The 25,721-nt window shown below is 39.5% G+C and overlaps 1 protein-coding gene across 3 annotated transcripts; it reads right to left on the reverse strand.

Moving 5' to 3' along the window:
* Positions 1-2,740: 2,740 nt before the first annotated feature.
* On the reverse strand, positions 2,741-24,675 carry IFNAR1 (interferon alpha and beta receptor subunit 1). 3 transcript variants are annotated; one of them, XM_062001664.1, is made up of 11 exons: positions 24,213-24,675; positions 17,577-17,697; positions 16,510-16,703; positions 15,677-15,834; positions 14,270-14,417; positions 13,198-13,312; positions 11,264-11,466; positions 9,926-10,080; positions 8,921-9,074; positions 6,678-6,805; positions 2,741-4,341 (listed from the first exon to the last, which is right to left on the reverse strand). In XM_062001664.1, exons 1-11 carry the CDS (start codon positions 24,622-24,624, stop codon positions 4,114-4,116), a joined length of 2,016 nt encoding a protein of 671 aa, XP_061857648.1. In that variant the 5' UTR covers positions 24,625-24,675; the 3' UTR covers positions 2,741-4,113. The 3 variants fall into 3 exon arrangements, with proteins under 3 accessions (XP_061857648.1, XP_061857637.1, XP_061857653.1); XM_062001653.1 differs by having other exon boundaries at positions 6,678-6,832; positions 24,213-24,674; XM_062001669.1 differs by lacking the exon at positions 24,213-24,675 and adding an exon at positions 23,606-23,761 and having other exon boundaries at positions 6,678-6,832.
* Between the last annotated feature and the right edge of the window lie 1,046 nt (positions 24,676-25,721).

The following is a 25,721-nucleotide window of genomic DNA, read 5'->3' on the forward strand; positions in this document are numbered from 1 at the left end:
AGGCATCAGATAACAGTACCTGGCAGGACTAATTAATAAAGGACACTTAATGATGGAAAGAAAGGTAATATAGTTACTGCAAGCTAAACAAAACCACCATTTTAACATCATTTTCTTTTTGAATATGGGTTGTCTTTGCTGTCTTAGGAAAAAAAAAAAAGACATCAGCAAGGCAGCAGAAGTGGTTTGGGTACTGGATTCCAAAATTACTTCTAGGATTCCAGAAACCACACAAAAAAGAAAAATATCTAGAAGTATAGGATTTTTCAAGTTTGGTGTCTCCATGACAAAACATTGGTACCTGGTCAAGCAGAAGTTTCTTTGGTTCTTCTGCCTTTCCCTGTCATATTAACTGGATGCTGTGTTGCTTATATGGTGGTAGCTTCCACCAATTAAAAAAAAAAATTCACTTACTAACAAGATGCTTAGATGGTCATTTTGGCACTATCAATTCAATCTAACTGAACAAAGTTCCCCCAGTCTGTAGCTAGTTTCCTGGTACTGCAGTTTGCAAGGAATTAACACAACAGCTGCTGTTCAGTGATTTCAAAATCTTCTGGAATGTGTTGTGAAATCAAGGTATTTCGACAATACAATTTTTTCCTGTATAAAGTTTGCCTAAGCATTTTCAAAGAAGCTAAGTAAAATAAACCTGTCCTGACTGTCCACAATGTTCTGTTGTGATGAAAACAAGAACTTACTAAGATCACCGCTAATGTAATTGGAAAAGCCTTCCTCTGTGTGAAATTTACTTGCCAGATAGCTGCACTATCAGGTATGCAGGCAACAACAAGAGGAGGAAGTTCTGCACACAGTAACTATGTTTTATGTTGGTTTGCTCTGGATTTATTATATACTACACATGCATCCCCAGGTCTGTAACCCAAATGCCTGGGGTAAAAAAAAAGAGTTGTCTAGGAAAAGATCCCTTGCTAGAAAACTTGGAGGCAATCTTGCTTGCAGCATATCTAGAAATTTACTTAAAATACTCGGGTGGTCAATCACTTAAGTCTTTGAAAGTTCAGGTTACGATCACAGAGAAATGGCAAATAAGCCATTTTTCAAAGCATGGCACTTGGGATGACTTGGGATTCTTAAAGCATATCACTGCATTTCTTTTAGTTGGGTGCTATGGATAGCGAAATTTGGGGGAGGGCTAGGTGGACAGTTTAAAAATGCATAGAAATAGGTGTCATAGAAATTTCATTTTATTCTGTGACTATAAGCCTGCAACAAGAGTATACTTTTTGTTAAAAATGTACCACACTATATCCCTTTCAGTGCCACAAACCTATCTGTCAGAAATTTTCCAGGCTTGCCTGCAACGCTAACAAACTGTGATTGTCAGGAGGTCTATGCCATGTCTGGTATTCCTCTAGCTTAAGTTTAACAGCTCAGCACTGAGACTGATTATCTTCATATGGAACTCATTAGTATTTATAAGTATCTAAATGGTGGGTGTTAGGAGGTTGGGACATCCCTTTTTTTCCTGTTGTATCTAGCAACAGGACAAGGGGTAATGGGATGAACTTGGGACACAAAAAGTTCCATTTAAACATAAGAAAAAACTATGGAGCCCTGGCACAGGCTGCTCAGGAGTCTTCTTCCTTGGAGGTCTTCAAGACCCAACTGGACACGTTCCTATGGGACCTGATCTAGGTGGACCTGCTTCTGCAGGGGGGTTGGACTAGATGATCTGTAAATGTCCTTTCCAACCCCACCATTCTATGACACAACATAGCAGAATGAGATCGCTTCAGGTATTTAGTAACTTAATTTTCCAGTTTAAGTATTGGATATTGTATAAACAGAATGAGTATTTCCATCTTACAGTTCTGTTTTTGCTTCTTTTGGCAACATTGAAAAGAACTGATACAAGATTTTCTGTAAGCCAACTTATAACCAAACTCCGAACATACATAGATATTCATTACTGCTAATTTGGTTCTACATTCTCGAGGAAGATGCAGATTGCCTGCAAATTGTGAATTCTGCCTATTTCAGAAACATTCACTGTAGACTGCTTTGCTATCATTTGAAATCTGACAGTGAAGTCCTTCACATTAAATAGCTTGCTTCCAGAGCGCTGAAACTCAGGGAGGCAAATGAAATCTTGTGTCACAGAAAAGTTATCAAAACAAGAGCCTCCCAGTTAGCTGCTGAAATATCAGATGAAACATGTTCCCTGCATGAGTGCAGAAAAAAAACCCCAACAAAACAAATCATAAACCTCCTCACACCTTACTTCAGTAAATGTGTTTAGAATAGGTTTCACTTTTCAAAATCCCTAAAATTAAACTATGTCCCCAAAGTCTACTGTAGAAGTAGGTCACAAATAAGAAAAACAGACTGAAATGGAAGTTGTCCAGAAGTAAAAAAAAATATCCATAAGCCACTGAGAGGAACAGCTGCATAAACAAGTTGCATTCTCACAGCAAACTAAAGAGACACTACAAATACTGACAACTTTGTACCATCTTTTGTGGAAGCTATTTACCAAAGACCACAACGACCAGAATGCTCACGTTTGGTGTTCTTATTTTAAGCCCTGATTAACAAAATGAATTAGCACTTTCTGATGTGTCCGAATCATTCAACACTCCCAATGTAAGCCCTGATTCCATTTATACATGATATTCTTCACATTGGGTTTTTCAGTAGAGACAATAACTAAAGACTCATGGGAACTCCATGTAGCTTCAATGTCATACATCACAAAGATAGGGAACCAAGGAATGGATAGATGTAAATGTGCAAAATTTATTAATATGTTCTTCAATGAACAAAGGGACATAAAATTTATAAAATTAGATCACATCTTCAAAATTAAAGAGACCCAACAGTTGCTTGTTACAACAAACAATAGCCCACGTGAAGCTCCAAACCAGTTTACTCTAAACCAATTTCTTCATTAAAAAAAGCTACTCAGAAAGGTTACATCATAGGAAGAATCTGGTATGTAAATTGAAACATTACTGCAGCATATCCACATAATTTGTACTGTTGGCAAAATGAGGCTAAGCTGAAAAAGCTCTGAATGACAAGCATCTTCAGCATTTGTTAAAAGGCATTTTCTCTACTTTGATGGGTCCTTCCAATTACAGAGGAAGTTTTTTCCTTGTTAAGAGATTCCCATCTCTAAATACAATTCCATTAGAAGTAAATATCTTACACTCCTGGTTATTTAGCCATGGAAAAAAATATTGATTACATATATGCCTCTTAACATGCCTTGTCATTACAGTATTATTTAGCTTCTTCCCGCAGCATACATCTAGTTTGGACCTTTGTTGTTTTTTATCCTAAATGCAGTGCAGAACAATTTGATCTAACCTCTATTTACAAAGAGCTTTCAGTATGAAATTTTTCTTTACAGTAAAGTGAACCTCCTTCCTGTCTTCTTCCCTCCCCATCCATGCCCAGATTACCAGAGTGCTGTGAATGAAGAGCACCGTGATGCAGGCATACAGGTATGTGAACAGGCAAGCGGGCACTGGGAGCATCCTGAAGCCACAGCTACACGGAATTCTACAAGGAGGCTCAGGAGAGCCACCTCACCAAGGAGCCACCTCATACCATCTCTCTGCATCTTTTACTCTGCACCTGCTGGGTCAAAAAGCACTGCCCCAAGGGAGCTTGGAAGAGAATGTCAGAAAAGTTCTTTAAATTATGTACAGCAACTATTTCCTTCTGCCTGTGTAAACATTGTAAGGTTCAATACAGGAATTTAAGGCTTCTGTCACAGTACATACTGGCACCTCTAAGACAGCAAGAAACTCTTCTGGCAAGCAGAGCAGGATTTTGCTGAGGGTAGTGGGTTCAAGTATATGAAGTATCCAGATTCACTTCCCTTTACACAGATGATATTCTTTGTACCACGTGATGAAAAGACAGTCAAAATGGCGTAAGGTACAAGAAGTCAATTGTGTTTTAACTTCAGGCAGCTTGCAGCAAAGAGGCTATGTAACTTCCTGCTAATAAAGTGCAGGTTTGGAAATCTGAAGACAAAGATTTCAAAGTCACAATGTCCTCCTGGCAATGACTTTCACAATAAAAAAAGTGAAGTGTTTATTATGCTTCCAGCTCCATGTACAAATCTTATTTTCTTAAAATTCATACCATTTCCTTTTCTTGTGTTTCTTCTGATGTTTTGTTCCCTGAATTATCGTCATCGTTAGAGTAATTTCCTGAATCTCGACTGCTCTGTTTAGAATGCTTATAGTCTTTAAAATCAATTTGGTTTGCTTCTTCTGTTATGATAGTCTCTATTATAGAACAGTTTTCTATTGGTTCTTCTCTAGTTGGCAAATAAGGACTCCTGAAGAGCTGTCCTGTAAAACCCTGCAAGAAAAGAGATGAAGAGTCATACACAATATCTAAATAATGATTCCACTTAACACCACTGCTGTACAAATCAGGTTTATTGTATTCGTAGCATGTCATGGTTTAGCAAGGAGCAGCTTTTGCTTGGTTTAGCAAGGAGCAGCTTTTGCTTGGGAGTTGCAGTGAAGACCCGGTAAAGAGTTTTTGGACTCTCCCCCAGCTACTGGGTTCAGACCCACCTCCGGCTCAGCTGGGCAATCTGGCGCCTCTGCCATCACTATTTAGGGACAGGAATTTGAAGTGCTGGCAGGAGGTGTAAGAGTGATACAAGATGGAGGCAATCACGTGAACCCCACAGTCAGAGAAGGAGGAAGGAAGGAGGAGCACCAGACCAGAGACCCCTCTGCAAGCCGTGGTGAGAACACAGGCTGTACCCCTGCAACCTATGGAGCCATGGCAGGACTGAGAGCCCCCAGCAACCCGGACGGGCGAGAGACTGTGTGGGGAGACAGCCATGGCACAGGCCGTGCTGGAGAGCCTGTGCACCACAGAGCAGCCCCACACGAGAGGCAGAGAGGAACGCATGTGCGTGCGCCTGTGTGCCTGCCTGTGTGTGCGCGGACTTGCCCTCCTGCTCACGGGCAAATGGCGGAAGCTATCAGCAATAGACTGACTGAAACCTCCACTCCCTGCCCCCCCTAGGGGGAGGTGGAGGGGAGGAGGTAAAAACACCGGGATCAGGGCTCTGAGCCCGGGAAGAGGGGAGGAGTGGGGAGGTGTTCTTAAAGGGCTGGTCGGACTCTTCATTGTTGTACCACTCTGTGTTGTTTTATTTTGGTTATGTTTTGGGGTTTTATGTTTTAGCTGGTGTTGCATTAAACTATTTTCTGTTTTCTTCCCCAAGCGAGTAGCCTGCTCTGTTTTGTCCTGGACCTTAAGCGGCAACTAAGCCCTCCCTGCCCTTTGGCAATCCTCAGGTCTTGGGTACTTGAAGTCTAATCACGGTCTTTTGTTCCCTGATGGGCCTAAACCATGACACAGCATCACAAGGTTTTCCACCTATATTATGCCAGTGGTTTCCCCAAGTTCAGAAATGCAAAGTTAGGACAAAGTTTAGTTGCATTCATATAGTCCAACATTGAAGAACGACTTAAAAAATATTAACTCCTTTGTTATGCTAATAGTTGTCAATCATCTATATAAGTGCACTGTTTCACCCATTGCAGCCTTATGAGGCCACAGGAGAACTAAAGGAAAGTCTTTACTTAGACCACTTTGAAAGATTACGTGGTAGCCCAGGAATGACAGGTGTGTGTGTATGAAGCCTACATGTCATTATCAGTTATACAGCAAAATCTGAAGCAAGATAGTGAGTTGCTGCAACGTACCAAGCCATATACAGCTCTCAATAGGACACTGCTGTCTGTGACTTTAAATCTGACTTTAAGTCTATCCTCTGAAGAGGTAATTTCTATGAAATCCATCAAAAAGGGTTCTAAACATGCATTGCATTAATTACATTACCAGTGTTCTACTGAACGAGCCAGGTAAAATGCTGCCTTACAAGCAAATGAAGTTCACATTAGCCTTTATAAACTATAAGACCAGTTTTTAATTACAGCTTCATTTGGCAAGCTTTGTATACTACATATCCTAGGAGCTTCGGTAAGAAGGTGACCTGTTAGGAAGGCCATATGCTGCTCAACATGAATGTACCAAGAGATACAGAAGGAATGACAGTGAAAAGCAGTTCTTGCTCCGTTTCAAAATATACCTATGCTTATGAGTTGCACTGTTGATTCCAGAACAGGATCCCTACTAAGCAGTACTTGTGCCAAGCTGACCTGGAAGCGAGACAATATCTGCCTTTTCAGAGACCACCCAGGCCACTAGGTCAGAGAAGCATTTGCCGCCTGCTACACTAACATTTCCTCAAAAGATCAGGCTTGCATTTTCGCCACCTCTTAGTTTTAAAGGCTGACAAAAAGGCTAGAGCATACTCATACCACGTAACACAGTGGGAAAACATCTCTAGTCTCACACAGCAGGGCAAAAGTATGTTACCACACTGGGTAGTCATGTGTGCTCTCTGAAATGAAGGATGGTTAGCAATGCTTTTACACAGATAGAAGAAAAACCATAGAAGTTATAATATTTGCTAATTCCAAAATTGTAGAACTTGATAGTACCAACTCCTTCCATAGGAATTCTAGCACTTCATTAAAACCTACATGATTTATCTTGGTATACCCTTAAGACCACAGGATAACAGATAAACACTTTATCATAATCTTTCCTGTTCATTTTTCTAAAATTACATCTGCTTAATGACTGAGAAAAATGTCACATCTTACCTCTATGTTCAAAGGAGGTTGGCATGATGGAAAGAAGACGTATTTGATTTTATTGTAGGCTTGATACAGGGCAAAAACAAGCAGCGTGGCCAAAACCAAGACAGCAATCAGTGCAGATACAAATGTTGCTAGAATGATCAGAGGTAAAAGTTTATCTAGGATAGTAAATAAAACCCAATTAGTCTAGGTACACATAAACCACAAAGACTAAAGAACATATCTCCAAATCTGCTCCAGTATTTATCATAAAAATTCACATTTCTGTAGTCCTGTGCCCAGACACAATGATCACTGCAAAAGTGATGCCATCCAATATGGATGAAAAAAATGGACACAGATGGCAATGTGTGCTCACAACCCAGAAAGCTGACCATATCCTGGGCTGCCTCAAAAGCAGTGTCCAGTAGGTCGAGGGAGGTGATTCTGTACATCTTCATCACTCCTATGAGACCTGGAATACTGCATCTAGTTCTGGGATCTCTAGCCCAATACAGACATGGACCTGGCTACAGCAGGTCCAGAGGAAGGACACAAAGATGGTTATAGAACCTTTAGAACACCTCTCCTAGGAAGAAAGACTGACAGAGTTGGGGTTGTTCAGTCTGGAGAAGACTCCAAGGAAATCTTTTTTTGTAGCCTTTCAGTATATAAAAGTGGCTTATAAGAAAGACAAAAATGTTTTTTACCAGAGCCTGTAGTGACAGGACAAGAGGCGATCGTTTTAAGCTGAAAGACAGTAGGTTTAGGTTGGACATAATGAAGCAGCGTGTTACTTTGAGTATGGTGAGGCACTGGAACAGGTTGCCCAGAGAGGTTGGGGTGCCCCATCACTGAAAAGTGTTCCAGGCCAGGTTGGATGGGGCTTTGAGCAACCTAGTCTAGTGGAAGGTTGGCAGGGGAGTTGGATTAGACAATCTTTCCAACCCAAACCATTTGGTGAGTCTATAGTTCCTCTATTACTCCAGTAACTGTGAAAAACCTTCTATTAGCCCACGCTCAGTTCTGGGGCTTAAGGAGAAGGAGTTTACGTGAGAGAATCCAATTTTTGATAATAAAATATTGTAAACCTTTTCTCTGTGTAGTCATAAGCTATTCAGTGCTTAAGTTCAAGTGTCCTGCAAGCTTCCTTCTCCCTCCTACTCTTTTACTTTGCAACATGTTCTCTGACACTATCCCAAACAAACTGAAGGGAGTTTGAACATACTAAAATTAATATATACCAGAAGACACTTGACAAGCAGTTCTGATGAGACAATCAGGCCTTTTTTATCTCTATTTCCAGTTAGAATAAATGAGCAAAGAAAGAAAGATTCCCAACACTGGGATATAAGAACACATGGGAAGTACAAGGTGTGATCTGTATGACTGTATCTCTCTATAAATACTCTTGAATGTACCACTTGTGTCTTAAATAGGCTGATCAGGACAGAAGGACATGGTGAAGACTAGTAACAGACCAAAGAATATCTAAGAAAATCTAAGAAAGCAACATTTGTTTCTTTTTAGGCTTGATAAAAACAAAGCAGTGAGGACTACACCGCAAATGAATTCTAAGAGCTTCAGATGTAATAACAATATCATTTTCTCATATTTTCTTAGCTTGAAGCTAGTTTGGATATTTGGTGATTTTTCTGGTGTTACAGCCTCTTAAGAGAAGATAAATGGCTAAATTAAATTCAAAAGGTAGATTGTTCTTACACTCTGAATGTAATGCATCTACAGATGGATTACATTGTGCACAAAGGTGAACTTTCAGCTATGAGCCTGATGATTTGTCTCCTCACACTTTAGCACAGGACTTTAAAAAAAATTAATTCAGTGACAGAAGAATTAAGCCAGTTTCAGTGATAAAATATTTTTGAAAACATGGCATTTACTAATTACTTACACCCTCTAAAAATATCTTAGAAGCACTGGAAATTAAAACCTGACTGTTAAGTTGCTTTACAGAACTAAGTTAAATTCACAGTCATTACAGTTATTACCTGAGATGGTTTCTAAACTGAGTTGTGTCATTTTGAACAGGTCAGAACAGAAGCAATTTAACAGTTTAGCTACAAGACAGAAGACAAAGCAGCAAAGTGACAGACTGCTGATAGGGATCTCTGCCCAAGTAGGTGCTAACTCCATGAAGCCATTAAGTCCTGCTGCAAATACTTTTTTAATTAGCAAGACCTGAACAGGTCTATAAAGGGTTACCAATTTTACTGCCAGAAGTGTAACAGTTCCCAAGCTCTTCCTACCTCTGGGTGTTTCGATGCATTCCTCTTTGCTGTAAGGACTGCTTTTGTTGTAAACTCTTGAGAGTGCTTGTACTTTTACACAGTACAAAGTTGAAGGTGTTAGATCAGAAACTGACCCTATTGTCTGTTTTATCTCTTTAACTTTGATTTCCTCCTGAAAACGAAAAATTGGAAGAATAAGATGCATATAAATAGTATAAAAGTCACTCCAATTGATCAGAACTTTGGCCTCTGCTGAAGAAGTAATTCTGTAAGAGGTTAAGAAGACATTCTTCATAAGATTCTGTGATTCATCACTGAGATTCAATAAAACCGCACAACTCTCTCCTAAGCAAAATACATTCAGGAAATATTAATCTACAAGAATCTATTGCTTTCACCATACTGAAATTTTACAGTTCAAAATGATGTGCAAAATGAAACTTCCTCTTGCAGTTTGTTCTTTTCTCTCCTTCCATGCATTTATGCACACACATTTACTGATTACTATAAAATATTTTACTATAAGAAACATTTAAAGCATAGAGAAAGATCCATTAAAACATGAGCTAAAAGCATGCAAGACCTCATTGTTTTATGATACATACAGCTATAAAACTGCAAATACAGAAAGAAAAGAATTTGAGGGGCTGGAGGCTACGTTAATTAAGGACAGCCCACAGAGTCACACCATAAAAACGACAGCATCACCAGAGTTCCACAACTTCTATTGAAAAGTGAGCTGTTTAGCAGCTTGTACAATACTCAGTGCAATTCTGTAAATCCTTACATGGGGCCACACCAAGGCCAAAAGACTAAAATCTCAATTACTTTGTCATGAAAGTTGTCTTGAATAGACTTAAAAAGAAAATCTTTCAGAAAGAAAACTCCAACCAAACTGATTGTATGGTTGATGCACCAAGTATGTGCCTCTTTTGAAAATAAGCTTCTCGAGGAGAACTCAAACTCAGTACTTAAGTTGTAACGAATTTCATGTACTGTTTTAACTGTTTAACTAGCTCATACCTCATTATTAGACGAATTCTTCCAATACAGAATCCTGTAGGACAAGTCATAATGATCCCTCCAGACTTCACTCTCAGGTCCTCCTGGAGGAGAAATTTGGATGTGGAGGAAAACATCATTGATGTCCAGCTTTACACCAGGGGGGCCTATTTCATCTTACAAAAAAAAAAAGAAAAGAGTTAAAAATAAGACTGAAAGAACTAAAATTTAAATATTGCATAAACTACTGTAATTTGAATCTATATAAACTTTTAGGAAATATATAATTGGAAGCCTAATGACTAATAGCTTTATTCAGAATCTCAAGTCTTGAGAAATATTTCACTTATTTTCCCTTTCCACATTCATATGTTGCCTCTGCAAGTTTCAGTGACATGAAATACGTGGTCGATGGGATTAACTCCATGCAAGCCAAAAAGAAACTACTGAACACTTCTTAATCTTATCAGGATATGAGCTCTCCCTTTCATATATACCCTCTTTTCACAGTTATAGTACAGTGGAAAAGTGAGAAGCGTTACGGTCTTTGTTTTCTTTTGTTGATTTATATATGTAAGTCACTTATTAAATAATTATCTAATGGCCAAGAGCTTGGACAAGGGAAAGTTGACATATAAAACAGCTATTGATTCCAATTTCAATATGGAAGGCAGTAGAATATTACCCTACATATTAGATAAATGTAAAAAATGTTTAAGATTGGTAACTTTTTTTAAGTCGAACATTTTAGTAATGTCACTTTTCTCACAAAATCAAAAATTGCAATAAAGATGAACATTACTAAAGTTTCACTCTGGAGAGTGTTACATATTTTTCACTTAGCTGTCGCTATCATTTATGACTGCTTTTTTGCAAAGCTCTTCAGGTTTGTACGCCAATGTGATACTGTTGCAGCACAAACCAGGGGTGCACTGTGCTGGGGTAGACAGGAGGAGAAATCAGAAGCAGTGGCTTCCCAAATTGTTTTACTTTGGCACTGTTTTTGAGATATCAAGTGTGCCCTGTGAAAAGCAGAAGTCAGACTAGGGATATTTCTAACACAATCTCACACAGTGATTCATGTAGTACACAGTGAGTTTACAAAATGCCACAATGCTTTATGTTTTAATTCTGTAAAGCAAATTATGTGAATCTAAATATAGTGAAACATTGCCTCTGCTGAAGCGAGAAGACCATAAAAACACTTTTAACTTGATGAGGCCAGGATTTGCAACACAGTTTCTGTAGGGGAATTATATATTCAGTTTCATTAATCTAGTAAGTTTCTTTTTTTGCAAATAGCAGCATTAGGTACAAGTTTGTTGAGAAATAAAAATTTAAGAAAACACATTTGCTTACTTGTTATCAGAGGATCTACTTTTACTTCATTAGACAAACATGATCTATTATATTCACTCATGGCCTGCACACGGATATAATAAAATCCAGAAGTAGCAGTGATAACAGGTGATAAATCGCATTGTGTGTCAGTGATGTTTTCACATCCAGGTACATTGAACCACTTCACTGAGTAATCATCATGAAGCTTCTTTAGATACCCACTGTAAGAGACATTTTAATAGTTCTTAATATGAGGTCCTTTAACTTTGCAAAACCCACAAAAGCATGTTCACTTATCACAGAAATCCCAGACTGGTCAGGGTTGGAAGGGACCTTTAGAGATCATCCAGTCCAACTCCCCTGCAGAAGCAGGTCCATCTAGATCAGGTCACACAGGAACATGTCCAGGCGGGTCTTGAAGACCTCCAGAGCAGAAGACTCCACACCCTCCTGGGGCAGCCTGTGCCAGGGCTCCCTCACCCTCACAGTGAAATAGGGCTTATGTTTAATTGGAACTTTCTGTGTTCCAGCTTTTTTTCCATTAGCCCTTGTCCTGTCACTGGACACAAGAGGGAAAAAGTGATGCCCCAACCTTTTGACATCCACCATTTATATACTCGTAAATATTAATAAGATACACTCTCAGTCTCCTTTTCTCTAGACTAACCAGCCCCAGTTCCCGCAGCCTTTCTCATAAGAAAGATGCTCCAGTCCCTTATCATCTTGGCCCTGCACTGGACTCTCTCCAGAAGTTTTCTGTCTCTCTTGAGCTGGGGAGCCCAGAACTGGACACAGGGCAGAATAGAGGGGGAGGAGAACCTCCTCCTTGACCTGCTAGACACACTCTTCTTGATGCACCCCAGAATGCCACTGGCCTTGACGTGACATGATGGCACATTGCTGGCTCAAGTTCAGTTTATTGTCACACAGGACTCCCAGGTCTCTCTCTGCAGCGCTGCCCTCCAGCAGGTCAATCCCCAGTCTGTACTGGTACATGGGGTTGTTCCTCCCCAGGTGCAGGACTCTTCTGCGATATAGGTTTGATTTTTAATTTTGGAAGAATTGGGCCTCTTACAAATTTCTCATAAGTTAAAAATCTAATATTCTAAATATAACTGGAATAATGAAGTTAACTGGATTGGGAGTAACCAATTAGTGCTTTAATCAAGTCCCCATAGAAAAAGTATATATACTGACTTTAGAAATTTAAAAAATATAAGTTAAGATTTTTCATACAGTTCTTGGTTGATTATTTTTTGTCAGGTCAAAAGAATATCACAAGAATGCAGAAGAGGCATCTCTCCTCTTCAAATAATCATATAACAGTAGGGACTGGAAGGGACCTCTAAAGATGACCTAGTCCAACTCTCCAGCTATGCAAGTTCACCTAGATCAGGTTACATAGGAACGCATCCAGGCAGGTTTGGAAACCTCCAGAGAAGGAGACTCCACATCCTCTCTGGACATTTAGATGCTAGCCATGATCATGGTATGACAACTGGATATTAAGATACAAGTTTATAGATATGATGGGGATTTTTTCCCCACGTTGGGGTCTGACCAGAAGCAATCAAATATGCTGAGAATTGAAACTTTGAACACGGGCATTTTTCCTCACTTCCAATCATCTAATTTCTTCACATTCAAAAAAGATACGAAGCAATGCAAACTTCCCATCTCTTAAAAATGCTACTTAGCATGTGTTTAGTAGTCCATTCCATCAGGCTTTTAACACTCCTAAAAGAAATCTAGCATTCTGAAATCGTAGGATATAATGTTATACATAATCCTTTTTAAAACTCACTGTCTCCAGATGAGGTACCCAATGTTTCAATGAGTATGTTAAGCCACTTTTGCAAAGTATTTAACTTCTAATAACTATTTGCAAAATACAACAGATGGCATTTAGAATGACATAACCTGTTTAAACAGAGACATGGAACTTAACTCACGTGAGACACTGCACGTTGTAGCTTGTATGTTGTTTATACCGATTCCTCCAATGTAGATAAAATTTCATGTTCACAGCAAGAACGCTCACATTTGTTGCACAAAGTAGGTCATTCACTGCTCAAAAATGAAAAGAAAAGGAAATCTACAGTTACTAAAAAGCTTTACATTATGTACAGCAATTTCTCACAGAATGGACATCTCATGGAAATGGTCATGGTACACTTTCAATAATTAAAAAGAAATTGTTTATTTTCAGTATAAAGATGGCTGACCAAAGTCTGTGATATATACAGAATATTAAGCCTCTAGTAAAAAACACAGACAGTTAAAATCAATTAAGAAAAAATTAAGTACAGAAACATTGATATTTGTGGGAATAAAGTCGTTCAGCAATAATTTGACGTGAAAAATGTATGAAACACAGGCGTAAACATAAAGTAGTTTTGATGTGCCATCTGTTCAAGCTAATGTTTGACTTCCTACATTTTCACATCATTTCAGGAAATAAAAAACCCAAACAAACGTTTAAAAGTACTTAAAACTGACACCTGAACAGAACACAAAAGAATATAAATTTAGCCATGAAGTACAAACAACAGTGGCTAACTGCCACTGAGCCATTCTTCAGAAACTGTAACAATAAATTCATCAAGCCTTACAGGAAAACAGGATTTTTTTCAGCTTAGTTCAACTTTATATGCATTAATTTAGTGCCAAGTATATAAAAGGCTTTTGGTTTGCCTACATACATATTCCTTTCCTCCCGATTTCAAGTCATAAATTCAAAAATATGCAATTTTCTGAAACACAAAGTAGCTTTTGCAATCCAAAATAACAGACAGAATTCGCCTCACAGCAAAAACCTTTCTGTATTATAGAAACTCCAATATTGATAGGTGACATTTTATGTTGCTTTAGAACAGAAAACATATGGAACTGTTGAGATTGTTGTTGTACCAAAATGAGCAGGAACTTGGTACCTCTGCATATGTCTATTGCTTTGGAACAATTAACCTTCCAACAGTTTAAACTGAAGTAATAATTTTAAGATGAAACAATTTTACTCTGTACCTTTACGGGTGGTTTTGACACATTGAATGGGACTGAATAATCCTTCTTTCAAGTCCAAAGGAATAGTTGCTTGAACTTTCAAACAGTAAGTGGTGTCTGGAGCAAGATCATCAATTACATCAGTAGGAAAAATACTTTGACTTCTGGACTGTAAGAAATAATTGCAAACAGCACATGAAGGTAACTGTTCTTCCTAATGACAGGATTTTTTAAAGTATCTTTTTCCTTCCCCAGGTTTCAGCCCATTTATGTAACATGCCATAAAAAAATGCTAAAATAGAGGATGAGGACAATATATGAGCTGAACAAATGCTAAAGGTAAGTTTCCAACAGCCACGTGATAGAGAGGAAGGAACGTGTCATACTCCTTTAACAACTGAAAATGAGGAGAGATTGTGGCACTGCTCTATGTGACACAACTCACCACACAAACATTCAGGCACATACTTGGAAGAGAAATAGTACACTTCCACACCTCAATTCATTGAACAAACACTCCCTTCTCCCCCTCCTGCTTTTGGTTTACTAGACTTGTCAGTGACTAACCTTTTTACACAGCTTGTACTTAACCCTTTGATGTGTGGTGATTATGACCAGTTCTTCCAAATGAAGAGAGCTGTCTCTTCAGTTCCTACTCTAATCCAGCTGGCACCCACTCCCCCTAAAATAATTAAAAAGAGGCAGATTGTCTCATTAATATTTACAAATATCTAAATGGTGGGTGTCAGGAGGTTGGAGTATCTCTTTTTTCGATATCTAGCAACAGGACAAGGGGCAATGGGATGAACACAAAAAGTTCCTTTTAAACATAAGAAAAAACTATTTCACTGTTCAGGTGACGGAGCCCTGGCACAGGCTGCCCAGGGAGCGTGTGGAGTCTCCTTCCTTGGAGGCCTTCCAGACCCATCTGGATGTGGTCGTATGTGACCTGATCTAGGTGGATCTGCTTCTGCAGGGAGGTTGGACTAGATGATCTCTAAAGGTCTCTTCCAATCCCTGCTGTTCTATGATTCTGTGACAGTCTCTACCTTGTTCTTTACTGAATAGCTGCACTTGCTATGCGAGATGAGACACATCTCCTGGCTTAGAAACTAGTTCATAGTTACAAGACCTCAAAAGAATCCCTAAAAAGTCCCAAACCACAGTATAGAAACAAAGAACTTAATGACACAAATAGCATTTAACAGAAATACTAACTCATACCACAAAATATCTAACACAATCCTCTAGCAAAAACAAAACCAAGAAACCCCAAGAAACATCCCCTCACATAAAACTGCATACCAACGCTTATACACAGTTATATAATTAACCAATCCCATTTTAGAGCAAGAAACAAAGGAAAACTCTGCTAGTTATGTTAAGGCTAAAAAGCAAAAACAAGAAAAAAAGAAAAAATCATCATACCACTGCATTTGAGGAATTTTCCCAGATAACTGCATTATATTTAAAATGTATATCACTTATCCACATTTTTTGGACCTGATCTGCTTCTGGCGGAGAAACTTTAACTTTTATGACTCCATTTGTGGACTGCAACTCTATTCCTGGGGGACTGATCTGAGCTGCAAATATTAAAAGAAAAAAAGTCAAGCAGGACTATTTACAGAAAACACACCAAAAAAAGGTCATTCTCATTAATAAAACCACAGCAACAACCTGTAGTATCTTATTTTTTATTCTTTTGAGGAACTAACAAGACAGCAGTTGCCTACAGGACTTTGGTTTCCATAAATCTCAAGCAGCATCTAATAGCAATCTAATCTAACAAGCAACCACCATTACCTGGTTCTAAAATGTGAATGTTTTCTAGAATCTGCAATTAAAATCAATTTAAATTATTCTACAATGTACAAGGCAAGAAACTTAGCTGGAACAAATCAATCCAACACTGAGAAAAGGCTTCAGTATGCTCTTCAGTATACTGTAACTACTGAAAAGTCATAAACTCATGAAAACATCTCTAGAAGACCACTGTCAAAAATGACTTTCCTGATACCTAGAAAAATACAGTATGTCAGAAAAGCCTGTCAGAAAACCAGCATCACTTAGAATATTTTCCCTTCTCCAGAAAAGAGAGAATCACAACATTCCACTACCTGCAAATACCTTATATTACAGTAAGGTTGAGAAAACCACTAGCTCACATCGTTATGATCAATGGAAACCACACATCTCTTCGAATAATGTGCAAAAGGACATTTAAGTAGAAATGTTACAGTACATAATGGAGCTCATACCTATAAAATATGGAACCATTTCAAAAATGCTAGACCATGGAGACACTTCTCCCCTTCTCTCAGCCCTTACACGCACACGATGCTCATTGTAGTATTGGGTTATGGCTGAGGAAAAGTCACATTCTGTGCGAGTAACATTTTGACACCCAGGCAACTCCTTCCATTCTGTTACTTTTGTCTGAAAATCTGTAAACCTATGAGAAAGAAAATACCCCAAAAATAAAACAAATACACAAGTTAAGTCTTGAGATCCCTGTTTTCTTTATGCCAATAAATGTCACACCATTAAATGTTGTTTTATCCCCAGCACCAGTGTACTTAGTTACACTGGAATCCATGTTGCCTTTTAATTAATTAACTTAACCTACCAATCTATTAGTTGAGCCTTATTACCAAAGGTTAACTGTAAGTCTCCAAAGTCTGATACCAGTTTGCTTAATTTGCCACATAAACACACGGTGGGAGAAAATAGCATTAAAGAATTGACAAAATCCAGAATTATATGCTTAGTACACAATCCCAGTCTGGCAATGATTTTATAATTAATTGAAACAAATCTGAAAGTCTTGATGGTAAGAAGTATTTAAAAGCACAAAAAAAAAAAAGTCAGAATTATAACATCAGCAAGGAATGTAGATTAGGGAAAAGAAAAACACAAAGGAGAAAACTGGTCTTCAGTGTTAGAATAATTAGCTTTACAGAAGCTATATTTCTTGTGAGTTAAGAGCAATCCATACCTTATTTAAGAAAGAGACTTTTCATATAGATTAAAAATGTCCTGATTAAAAAAAAGAGGTACAGAACTGAAGTAGTATTTGTTTATCCTCAACTGCTATCTTATCTTTCAGATTAGTATTACATTTTAAAAATAAAACTCGCTTCAAAGCAGCTATTTCTCATCTACACATTTAAGAAAGTGAGATAGTGAGCTTTTTTTTTTCCAAATCCCAAATCATACACTAAGAAATCATAAAAATCAAGAACTTCTTCAATGATTTTATCTTAGAAGTGGTTTTTGACATTTACTTGTCAGGAACGTGTGCCACAAAACACCAAATATTACTTACCACTGGTATTCTGCTGAAAATGTCACGTTGGCATCACTCCCAGTGTAGTTCCACCTTAGAGTGAAATTTTTATCTACAGCATAGACCTGAATATCCTCTGGACTCCTCAGATTAGTTTGGCCTGAAAGAAAGTAACACAAAGGTGAATAAAAAACGAGTAACTAATTTGTACAGAACTTAAGAATAACTGCAAACAGCACTTCAACATAGAGCTCAGGAGCTGTGTATCAGGTAGCTCCTTTGCCTATTTGACAATGTAACTCTTTCCTCTGTGCTTCAAGTCCTTCTCTACACACTATCTTTAAGAGAAGAATATACAGTTGTAACATTCAAGGCATGTGTTCACTTATTGGGTTGACAATAAGCATTCTTACTGCATTTAAACTGTATTTTGTTGGTTAGATCTCAGCTGTAGAGTGCCGAAATTCTACCAAACTCACCAAATAAGCAGCCATTTTTGGGTTTACAGAGCTCAAACTTTGAAGACTCTCTGCCTAGTATCCTACACTTGGCATCTTCAACAACTCAGGCTATGTACAATTAGGCAGCACAAATCTCTGGCCTCTTGACTAAGAAGACACTTTTGATTTCTAACATGTCTGGGGAACAAAAAGAAAACTCACAAAAAAAAAAAAAAATCACCACACACCTCTCTGACACGACTTTTTATTTTAACCGGTTGTATGTTACACCATTATTCACTTCCCAATGGCTACGGTTTCTAAAAACACATGTCAGTGTCCATCACTCTTTTTGAAGCCAGTCTAGTATTCGGTTATATTAGGAAGAAATTGGAATAAATACATTCTATTTCACTGAGGCAATCAGAGTTTGTTTGCACATCTACAGAGTCATTCTGAATTTGAGAGCGGCTCTTCATTGCCAATCTGTTTAATTATTTATTTGTAAAAGGTCCTAATAAATAGCATCACAGGGAATCCATTTCAAACCATCTTTTTGGAACATACTGCTGACATTTGAAAAGCTTCCTAAAGCAGACAGAAAGCCAGATATAGCTTCCTCATAGCAGAACTAAACAGAGGCTTTTACAACAGGAGTTTCCCAAGGTAGATTCCTTACCCAGAACAACAAAGAACCTTGGAATAAGCCACAAGAAGGTAGCATGAGCTAACATAGTATTAGCCAAGAAACACACTGCACCTACAGAGCTCCAACACTGATAAAAATGTATGTTACAACTATTATTTTTATTTGCCTTGGGTAGAAAAATCGAATATTCACCACACTTCCAAAGCATCCTTCCCACATTTTCCTTATCCATAGTATGAAGCTTTACAACAATTTTTACTACATTTCTTCCATTTGAGGTCACATATAAAAAAAGAAGTCTGGAAGCACAAACAAAATATTTAGAAGATTCCTTTGAAGACATACTTTCTCCCCAAGTCACAAAAAAACATGCTGATGTAAGACATCCAACTAACTTTTTAAGCTAGGTCAGCTTTTCATAAAGCTGGTAAATACCACAGAAAATAGTAATATCCTGGATACAAACAATACTGTAAAAATACAGCTCTGGATTCTGACACACAGTGAATTAGAAGAGATTCGTTCCAGAATAGCTTTGGTTAAAAGTCCAAAAGATGTCCACCAGAAGTCATAGATTTGACTCCCTCTTTCTTCAAGAGCTTCCTCATGCAAGTCTGAACAAGTTTGGACTCCATATTTACCCTTTCTCAATCCTCCTTATAAAGTGCTGAAACCAAGCATTAAGAGCTGTTTTTAGTGGCACCTGACAGCCTTTACAGAAATTTAATAAATAGAACCATGCTATTCAGAGACATGACCTGCAAAATTAACTTCAAATCCACTACAGGTTTAAAAGTAACTAGTACCAATTAATCAGGGAAGACCCTAGTTTTCAGGGAATTTTCAAGTCAGTCTTATGTGCAACAACATTCAAGTGTCAGCACTTGCAGTCAGTGCTCAGCATTAATGAAAAACAGAAAAGAAAAAGAAATTTATATGGAATTAAGGGAATAAAATAGAAAACTTGATGTCATTATATAAATTCGTTATAGACATCTTCAATACCATGTGCATCTCTAGAGTGCCCATTCCTATAACCAGACAGCAGACCAGAGTACAGCAGAGAAGGGTGACAAGGACAATCCAAGGTATAGAACAGCTTCTGTCCAGGAAGAATCAGACTCTTCAGCCTGAAAAGGAGACCCAAGAGAGGACAGACCTACAGATGTCTAATGGGTGCCGTGGCAAATGTAAGCTGCAAGAGATTGTTTGCTGCCTTCTTAATACAGAGCCAAAACTATCAAACTAAGCACCAACCTGCTCTAAGGAAACAAATGAAACTGTTGCTTCATTGAACACTTAGTCAATCTGTGGAATTCCTTCCCCTATGACTCTGAATGTTCAACTCTTACCTGGCTTATGAACCCAGAGTCAAATACAATGTCTCCAAGCTATACTTCACACTCTGTTGAAGTGGCATTGTATATTTGCTTTTATCCTATTTCCTACTCCACTACCAACCACTGCTGTAGATGAACACTGGAGTAGATAGCCTTTTGGCTTCATCTGGTATAAAACATAACAGGAAAAAAACCCTGAAAACCCAACATCCTTTGTAGATCTTTGTAAATTAGGTACTTTACTCCTTGCTCTTGTACGAAAAGACGGACTATTGCTTCAGAAATATCTCTTAGTCCTGAAAGATAACCCTGATAATTCAAACTATCCTCACACAAGGAAATAAAATTTCTTCTCCAAATACCCATTTATTGAGAGTTCCAGGTCACAATTATGCTCTTTCATCTGTTCACTCCATCTGCCATTGCAGGTAAAAAGAGGGATGTTATCAGAGAGCCAACTGCAACTTTACTCTCTGAGGAATGTCTTTGGTTGAAATTCGTTAAAAGTTAGGGATTATCAATTGGCATTTTAACACTTTCTAATCACCCATTCACACATAGGGAGCACAGAAACTGAGCTGGAAGAAACCTTGCAAGACCACCTATGTTTCCCACTGGAGAAAGCAAGTGGCCAAATCTGCATACATCATCAGGTGCTTGCATAGATAAGTCCTATTCCACCACTGCCTAATCTATTTTCACAGGCCTCCAGTCTCCTGAAATATTTTGCTGCCCTCACCATCAGCTATTACGGAAAGCTTTCCACAAATCCAAAGCAAAGGAAGTCCTGAATGAGATTTCCTAGCAGATTCTATTGGAGGACTGGACATTTGCAGAACAGATCCAAGCTTCCTCACAGCAAGGATGCTTGCTTGGGTTGTTGTTCATAGTCCACAGACAACAAAGGTTTACAGTCTGCAAAATCCAGATTCTAATCGATATCTCCTCTAAGTTCATTTAGCCTATGTACCTTTTGTCTGTGGATATTACAGCACATTATTCTTTACATCAGACATACTTGAAAACTATGTTAAACATACCAAATGGCTGCAACAATTCTTTTCATTTTAATTTTAAGCCAAATTTTCTAGCTTTCTGAATAACTCTTATAGTTATTCTCTGTTGTATTGTCCCCAAGTGGCTGAACTTGCCTGAAACAGTATACTTCAGAAAAATATCACACTACTCCAGCTGAGATTAATAAAGTCTAGTTTATAAGAGACACAACCTAACCTTTCCATTATAATTAGCATTGCTATGCCCCAATACTTTGGAGGTTTTGTACAGATAGCACTTAAACTTCTACATATAAATTACAAGGCATTGTATCATTGCTTTTTTTCCCCCCTAGAACCAATATTTAGATTATCCTTTGTCATCATCTGTTTGTCTAAGTACACAGCTCTGCACACAGTCTTTTTCAATATCATTGTACTTTTTCTCTGGAGTATTTTTCTAGTTTGACAGGATTCTTTACCTGCTTTTTAAAACAACTGTGAGGTCCTCCCACTTAGGTATATGAGGATTTAATAAGCTTACACAGATTTTTAGCAATTGTCCATTGGATACATCCTGACAAGGAGCTGGAAAAAATTTTGATGAGCTGGAAAATAACACTGAAGCAGTTTAGTGTAGATTATTTTTTCCAGTATGCTTAAGAGATTAGTATACAACATAGATTCAAAAGCAATACTAAACCAAAACACATGTATTTGGAGCCCCTCTATCCACACAGTCCTTTATTTTAGAATATCAGAAACACAGGTTGATTTAACATGATGTTTATTCTCAGTACTGTAGATACTACAGTATACTACAGATACGCATGGCTGATCCACATATCCATCCTTTCACATAACATGCCTTATTTCCAGTAAGTCTTTTGTGTTTCCTTCCCTAAATTAATTTCTTAAATCCTAATGAACAGCAAGCAGTCCAGGAATGAAGGAATAAACTCAGTAACGTTTTATTACCAGAGAAATTTGGGGATTTAGCTAGAAAACAGTTATGTGAAATAATATCCAAAATTCAATATCTCTTCCTGGATTGTTTTATCATTAGTAAAATAGCTAATGATTAAAAGCCAGACATTTAGAATTATTTACTGTTTCTCCACTTAAAGCATGACACTTTGGTTCTGAAGACAGAACAATAAGAGGTTGGACTTTTATGAAAATAACAGATTAAAGACAATTGCCTATCTTCCTTCCCTTTTAAATTTTAATAAACTAAATAAATGCAAAATTACTATAGTAAATAAGCATCACTCTTTAAATTGCTATTTTTCCCATACATTACAGTTGAAAATAATGACTATGTAACACTACAGAATAACAAAAGCCACTCAACGACAGCAGAAAATAGTCTTAGCGAGATAGAAATGTAGTATCTCAGGAGACGGTGAAGGGGAAATCCTGTTAAAAGTACATAATGGCTTGCTGCTTATCTCATTCAGCGTGTGGTAGAATCAATGGAAACTTTAAGTCAACCTTTCAGCTTAGGAAGGAAAGCAAGCCTGTTATATGTCATATTAAAAAAAGACCCATAAAACAAAACCATACCAAAAGTGACCCAAGTATCATTGGTTCCACAAGTTGAAAAGCCCTCTAGAGAACCAGGAAGAACTCTTACTGCAGGAACCTTTATACAGCAACTGACCAGACAGAGGTGAGAGAGGTCACTGTAGCAGTTATTACAAGTAGTATATGCCATAGTAGTCATTTGTTGCAATATGTATGAACTAACGAAAGTAGCTGCATGTATCACAGTGCTTCCAGTTCAAGAATGGAATCTGGAGCTGATGAACAAAGAATTCACCTACAAACTAAATGGCTAAAAGAAGACAAAGAAATAGAAGAGGTCTCAGAGCTGCTTGAATGTCCGAATCCTACCACGAATGCAAAGGGCAGACAATCCTATACAGAATTCAAGAGTTTAGGTGGCATCAGAAGCATCAAGAACACAGCAACCCATGGCTATAATATTTCCATTATCACAGAACTACAGAATCATGGAATGGTTTAAATTGGAAAGATCTCTAAAATCAAGTCCTACTACTAGCCCAGCACTGCCTCATCTACCACTAAACCATACCCCCAGGCACCACATCTTCACATCTTTTGAATGCCTCCAGGGACAGCAACTCAACCACTTCCCTGGGCAGCCTGTCCCAGTGCTTGACAATACTTTTGGTAACAAAATATTTCCTACTATGCAATCTAAACATCCCCTGGCAAAACTTGAGGCTCTATTCTGTTGTCCTGTCACTTGTTACTGGGAAAAGACACCAGCTCCCACCTTGCTATAACCTCCTTTCGGTAGTCGTAGAGAATGATAAAGTTTCCCCCTCAGCCCCTTCTCCAGGCTAAACATCCCCAGCTCCCTCAGCTGCTCCTCATAAGACTTGTTCTCCAGACCCTTCACCAGCTTCGTAGTCTGTCTCTGGACACACTCCAGCACTTCAATGTCCCTCTCGCTCAGAGAGGCCCAAAACAGAACACAGCATTTGAGTTGCAGCCTCACCAGTGCTGAAAGCAGGGGGACAATCACTTCCCTGGTCCTGCTGGGCACACCATTGCTGACACAAGTTAGGATGACGTTAGTGGTCTTAGCCACCTGGACACGCTGCCCAGCTCATACCCTGTTGGCTGTTCCAGCTGTTGACCAACAACAGCAGGTCCTTTTCCAGCAGACAGATCTCCAGCCACTCATCCTCAAGCCTGCAGCCTTGCACGGGGTTGCGGCCCATGTACAGCACCCAGTACTTAGCTTAGCTCATACTCTCTCTGTCACAACATCCTGTAAATATATCAGGAAAATAATTTACAGCTTATCTAGGCTAGGCAATACTTCCCCATTGAAAAACGTTTTGCACAATAGCTGTTTCTTGCTGCTTAAGGACGCAAGAAGAGGCACACACCACGAGCCTGTGATACAAAACCCTCACGCTGAAACTTTACTTCTTTCCTCCTTAACGCTCTGTCGAGACAGACTGAGATGACTTTCACGCAAACCAGCACGATCCAAAAATATGTTTGCCTGGCATTTAAACTACGGTTTCTAGGATTCGGAGACAATGGAAAAGCCAGAAGCGGACGAGACGAAGACAAGTGCTTGGCCGTCGAGTAAATCCCTGGGCACTTAACGGAATCGCTTCTCCCCGCGGACGCGCCTTACTAGACCTCTGCATCCCCGCACAGCGGGCTCCGGGACCACGTTCCCCCTCCTCACGCTCGCCGGGACTCACCTACACAGCGTAGGGGCAGCACGAGCAGCAGGCTGGACAGGACCACGGCGGCCGCAAGCCCCGCGGCGTCCATCACCGCTGCTCCCGCACCCTTCACCCTGCTCCCTGCCGCGCCGCCAGCGCCTCCCGCGTCGTTACCGGAAACCCCGGCGAGGCCGCGCATGCGCGGGCAGTGTCGGCGCCGTGCGGGCGGCGTCGGGGGTGGAGCTGCGCTGCCCGCCCCGGGGGGGTGCGCGGGCTGCGAACGGGAGGCTGCTGCCCGTCGGGCACGTATTCTTTGGTAGCGGGAGCTGGCGGGTGAGGAGGCCCAGAAACCGCGGTAGTTGCGTATGTTTCCAGCCTCCGCCCTCGGCATCTGTAATATAGCGGCGGGTCGGCGTTTGCTAGTGGTCCAGGGTTGCCAGCAGTGCATGGGCTTTTCTCTCAGGCCTGCTTGAAGGCCGCGATGCGTGGGTAGAAGCGCCAGACTAGGGCGGGGGTAAGGGAGGAACCTCACTCTGAGAGGGGTTCGCTTTATCAGCTCTTGGCATAGCTGTTGTTATCAGCGCACAGACAGCCTCTATGCTGCTGTAGGTGGGCTTAGAAACGCATCTGTAAACTGCTGTTGGTAGTACGGCTTGGCGACTTGGTGGTGGCAGGCAGGGCCTTGCTGTTTTTTGCAGGGCCTGCTGCTCGCCAGGACAGGGCTTGCTGCTTGTGGTTATCGTTACAGCACTCACCTTTCCTCCCATTGTTCTGGCCGTGTTATGTGCTTACTGGTATACCAGCCCCAACAATACATGTCGTTACAGCCCATACGCACGGCTTGGACAAAAAAACCCCCAACCTCCTTCTGATTAATAAAACCCGAATCCTCCACAAATCAGGAAACCACAAGATGTGTTTGGTCAGGGAGAGGGAACAAAATTTCTTACATTCAATGGTTGCAGCACTCGTCTGGGGAAATCTGTTCTGGTGCAGTCAGCCCTGTTTCTCGAACCCTTGAAGGAAGGCTAAAGTAAGTATTGAACGCAGCATGCTACAGCCCCTGAAGTGGGGCTTGGACCCAGCTTTTTGCAGGTGAAAGTTATGGGTTTATAATTAAAGAGCTGATCTTCTCTTTTTCTGTTTCATGTTTTTGATGAGATTGCCCAGCTGCAGTGGCTGAGAAGCCAGGGTTTACTTTTCACTTCCTGTGCCTTCAAAGTAACGGACTCCTAAGTGCTTGGGGCAATGCATTCAGACATAAGGATTTGAAACTGGTAGATGAAGGTCTGTGCTCTCTACATCCTAGCTGTTATAAACGTTGCAGTTTTTATTGCCTAAGGAGATAACAATCCTTCCAGCCATACCTCTGCATAAAAGTGTTCTTAGCTGGTGTTGATGCCTCTTCTGCTATGAGGTTCTACACATACTGTGAGCATGTCTACTAAGCTTAGGCTCTTCTGAGGCACCAATGACATGCTTAAGTGGAGTTTCAATTTTTTTGGCCTGTAGGTTTTGAGAAAGGTTTGAGGATTGCTAATGGGC

The sequence above is a fragment of the Colius striatus genome, chromosome 1 (genome assembly GCF_028858725.1).
Source record: "Colius striatus isolate bColStr4 chromosome 1, bColStr4.1.hap1, whole genome shotgun sequence".
NCBI classification, from domain to species: domain Eukaryota; kingdom Metazoa; phylum Chordata; class Aves; order Coliiformes; family Coliidae; genus Colius; species Colius striatus.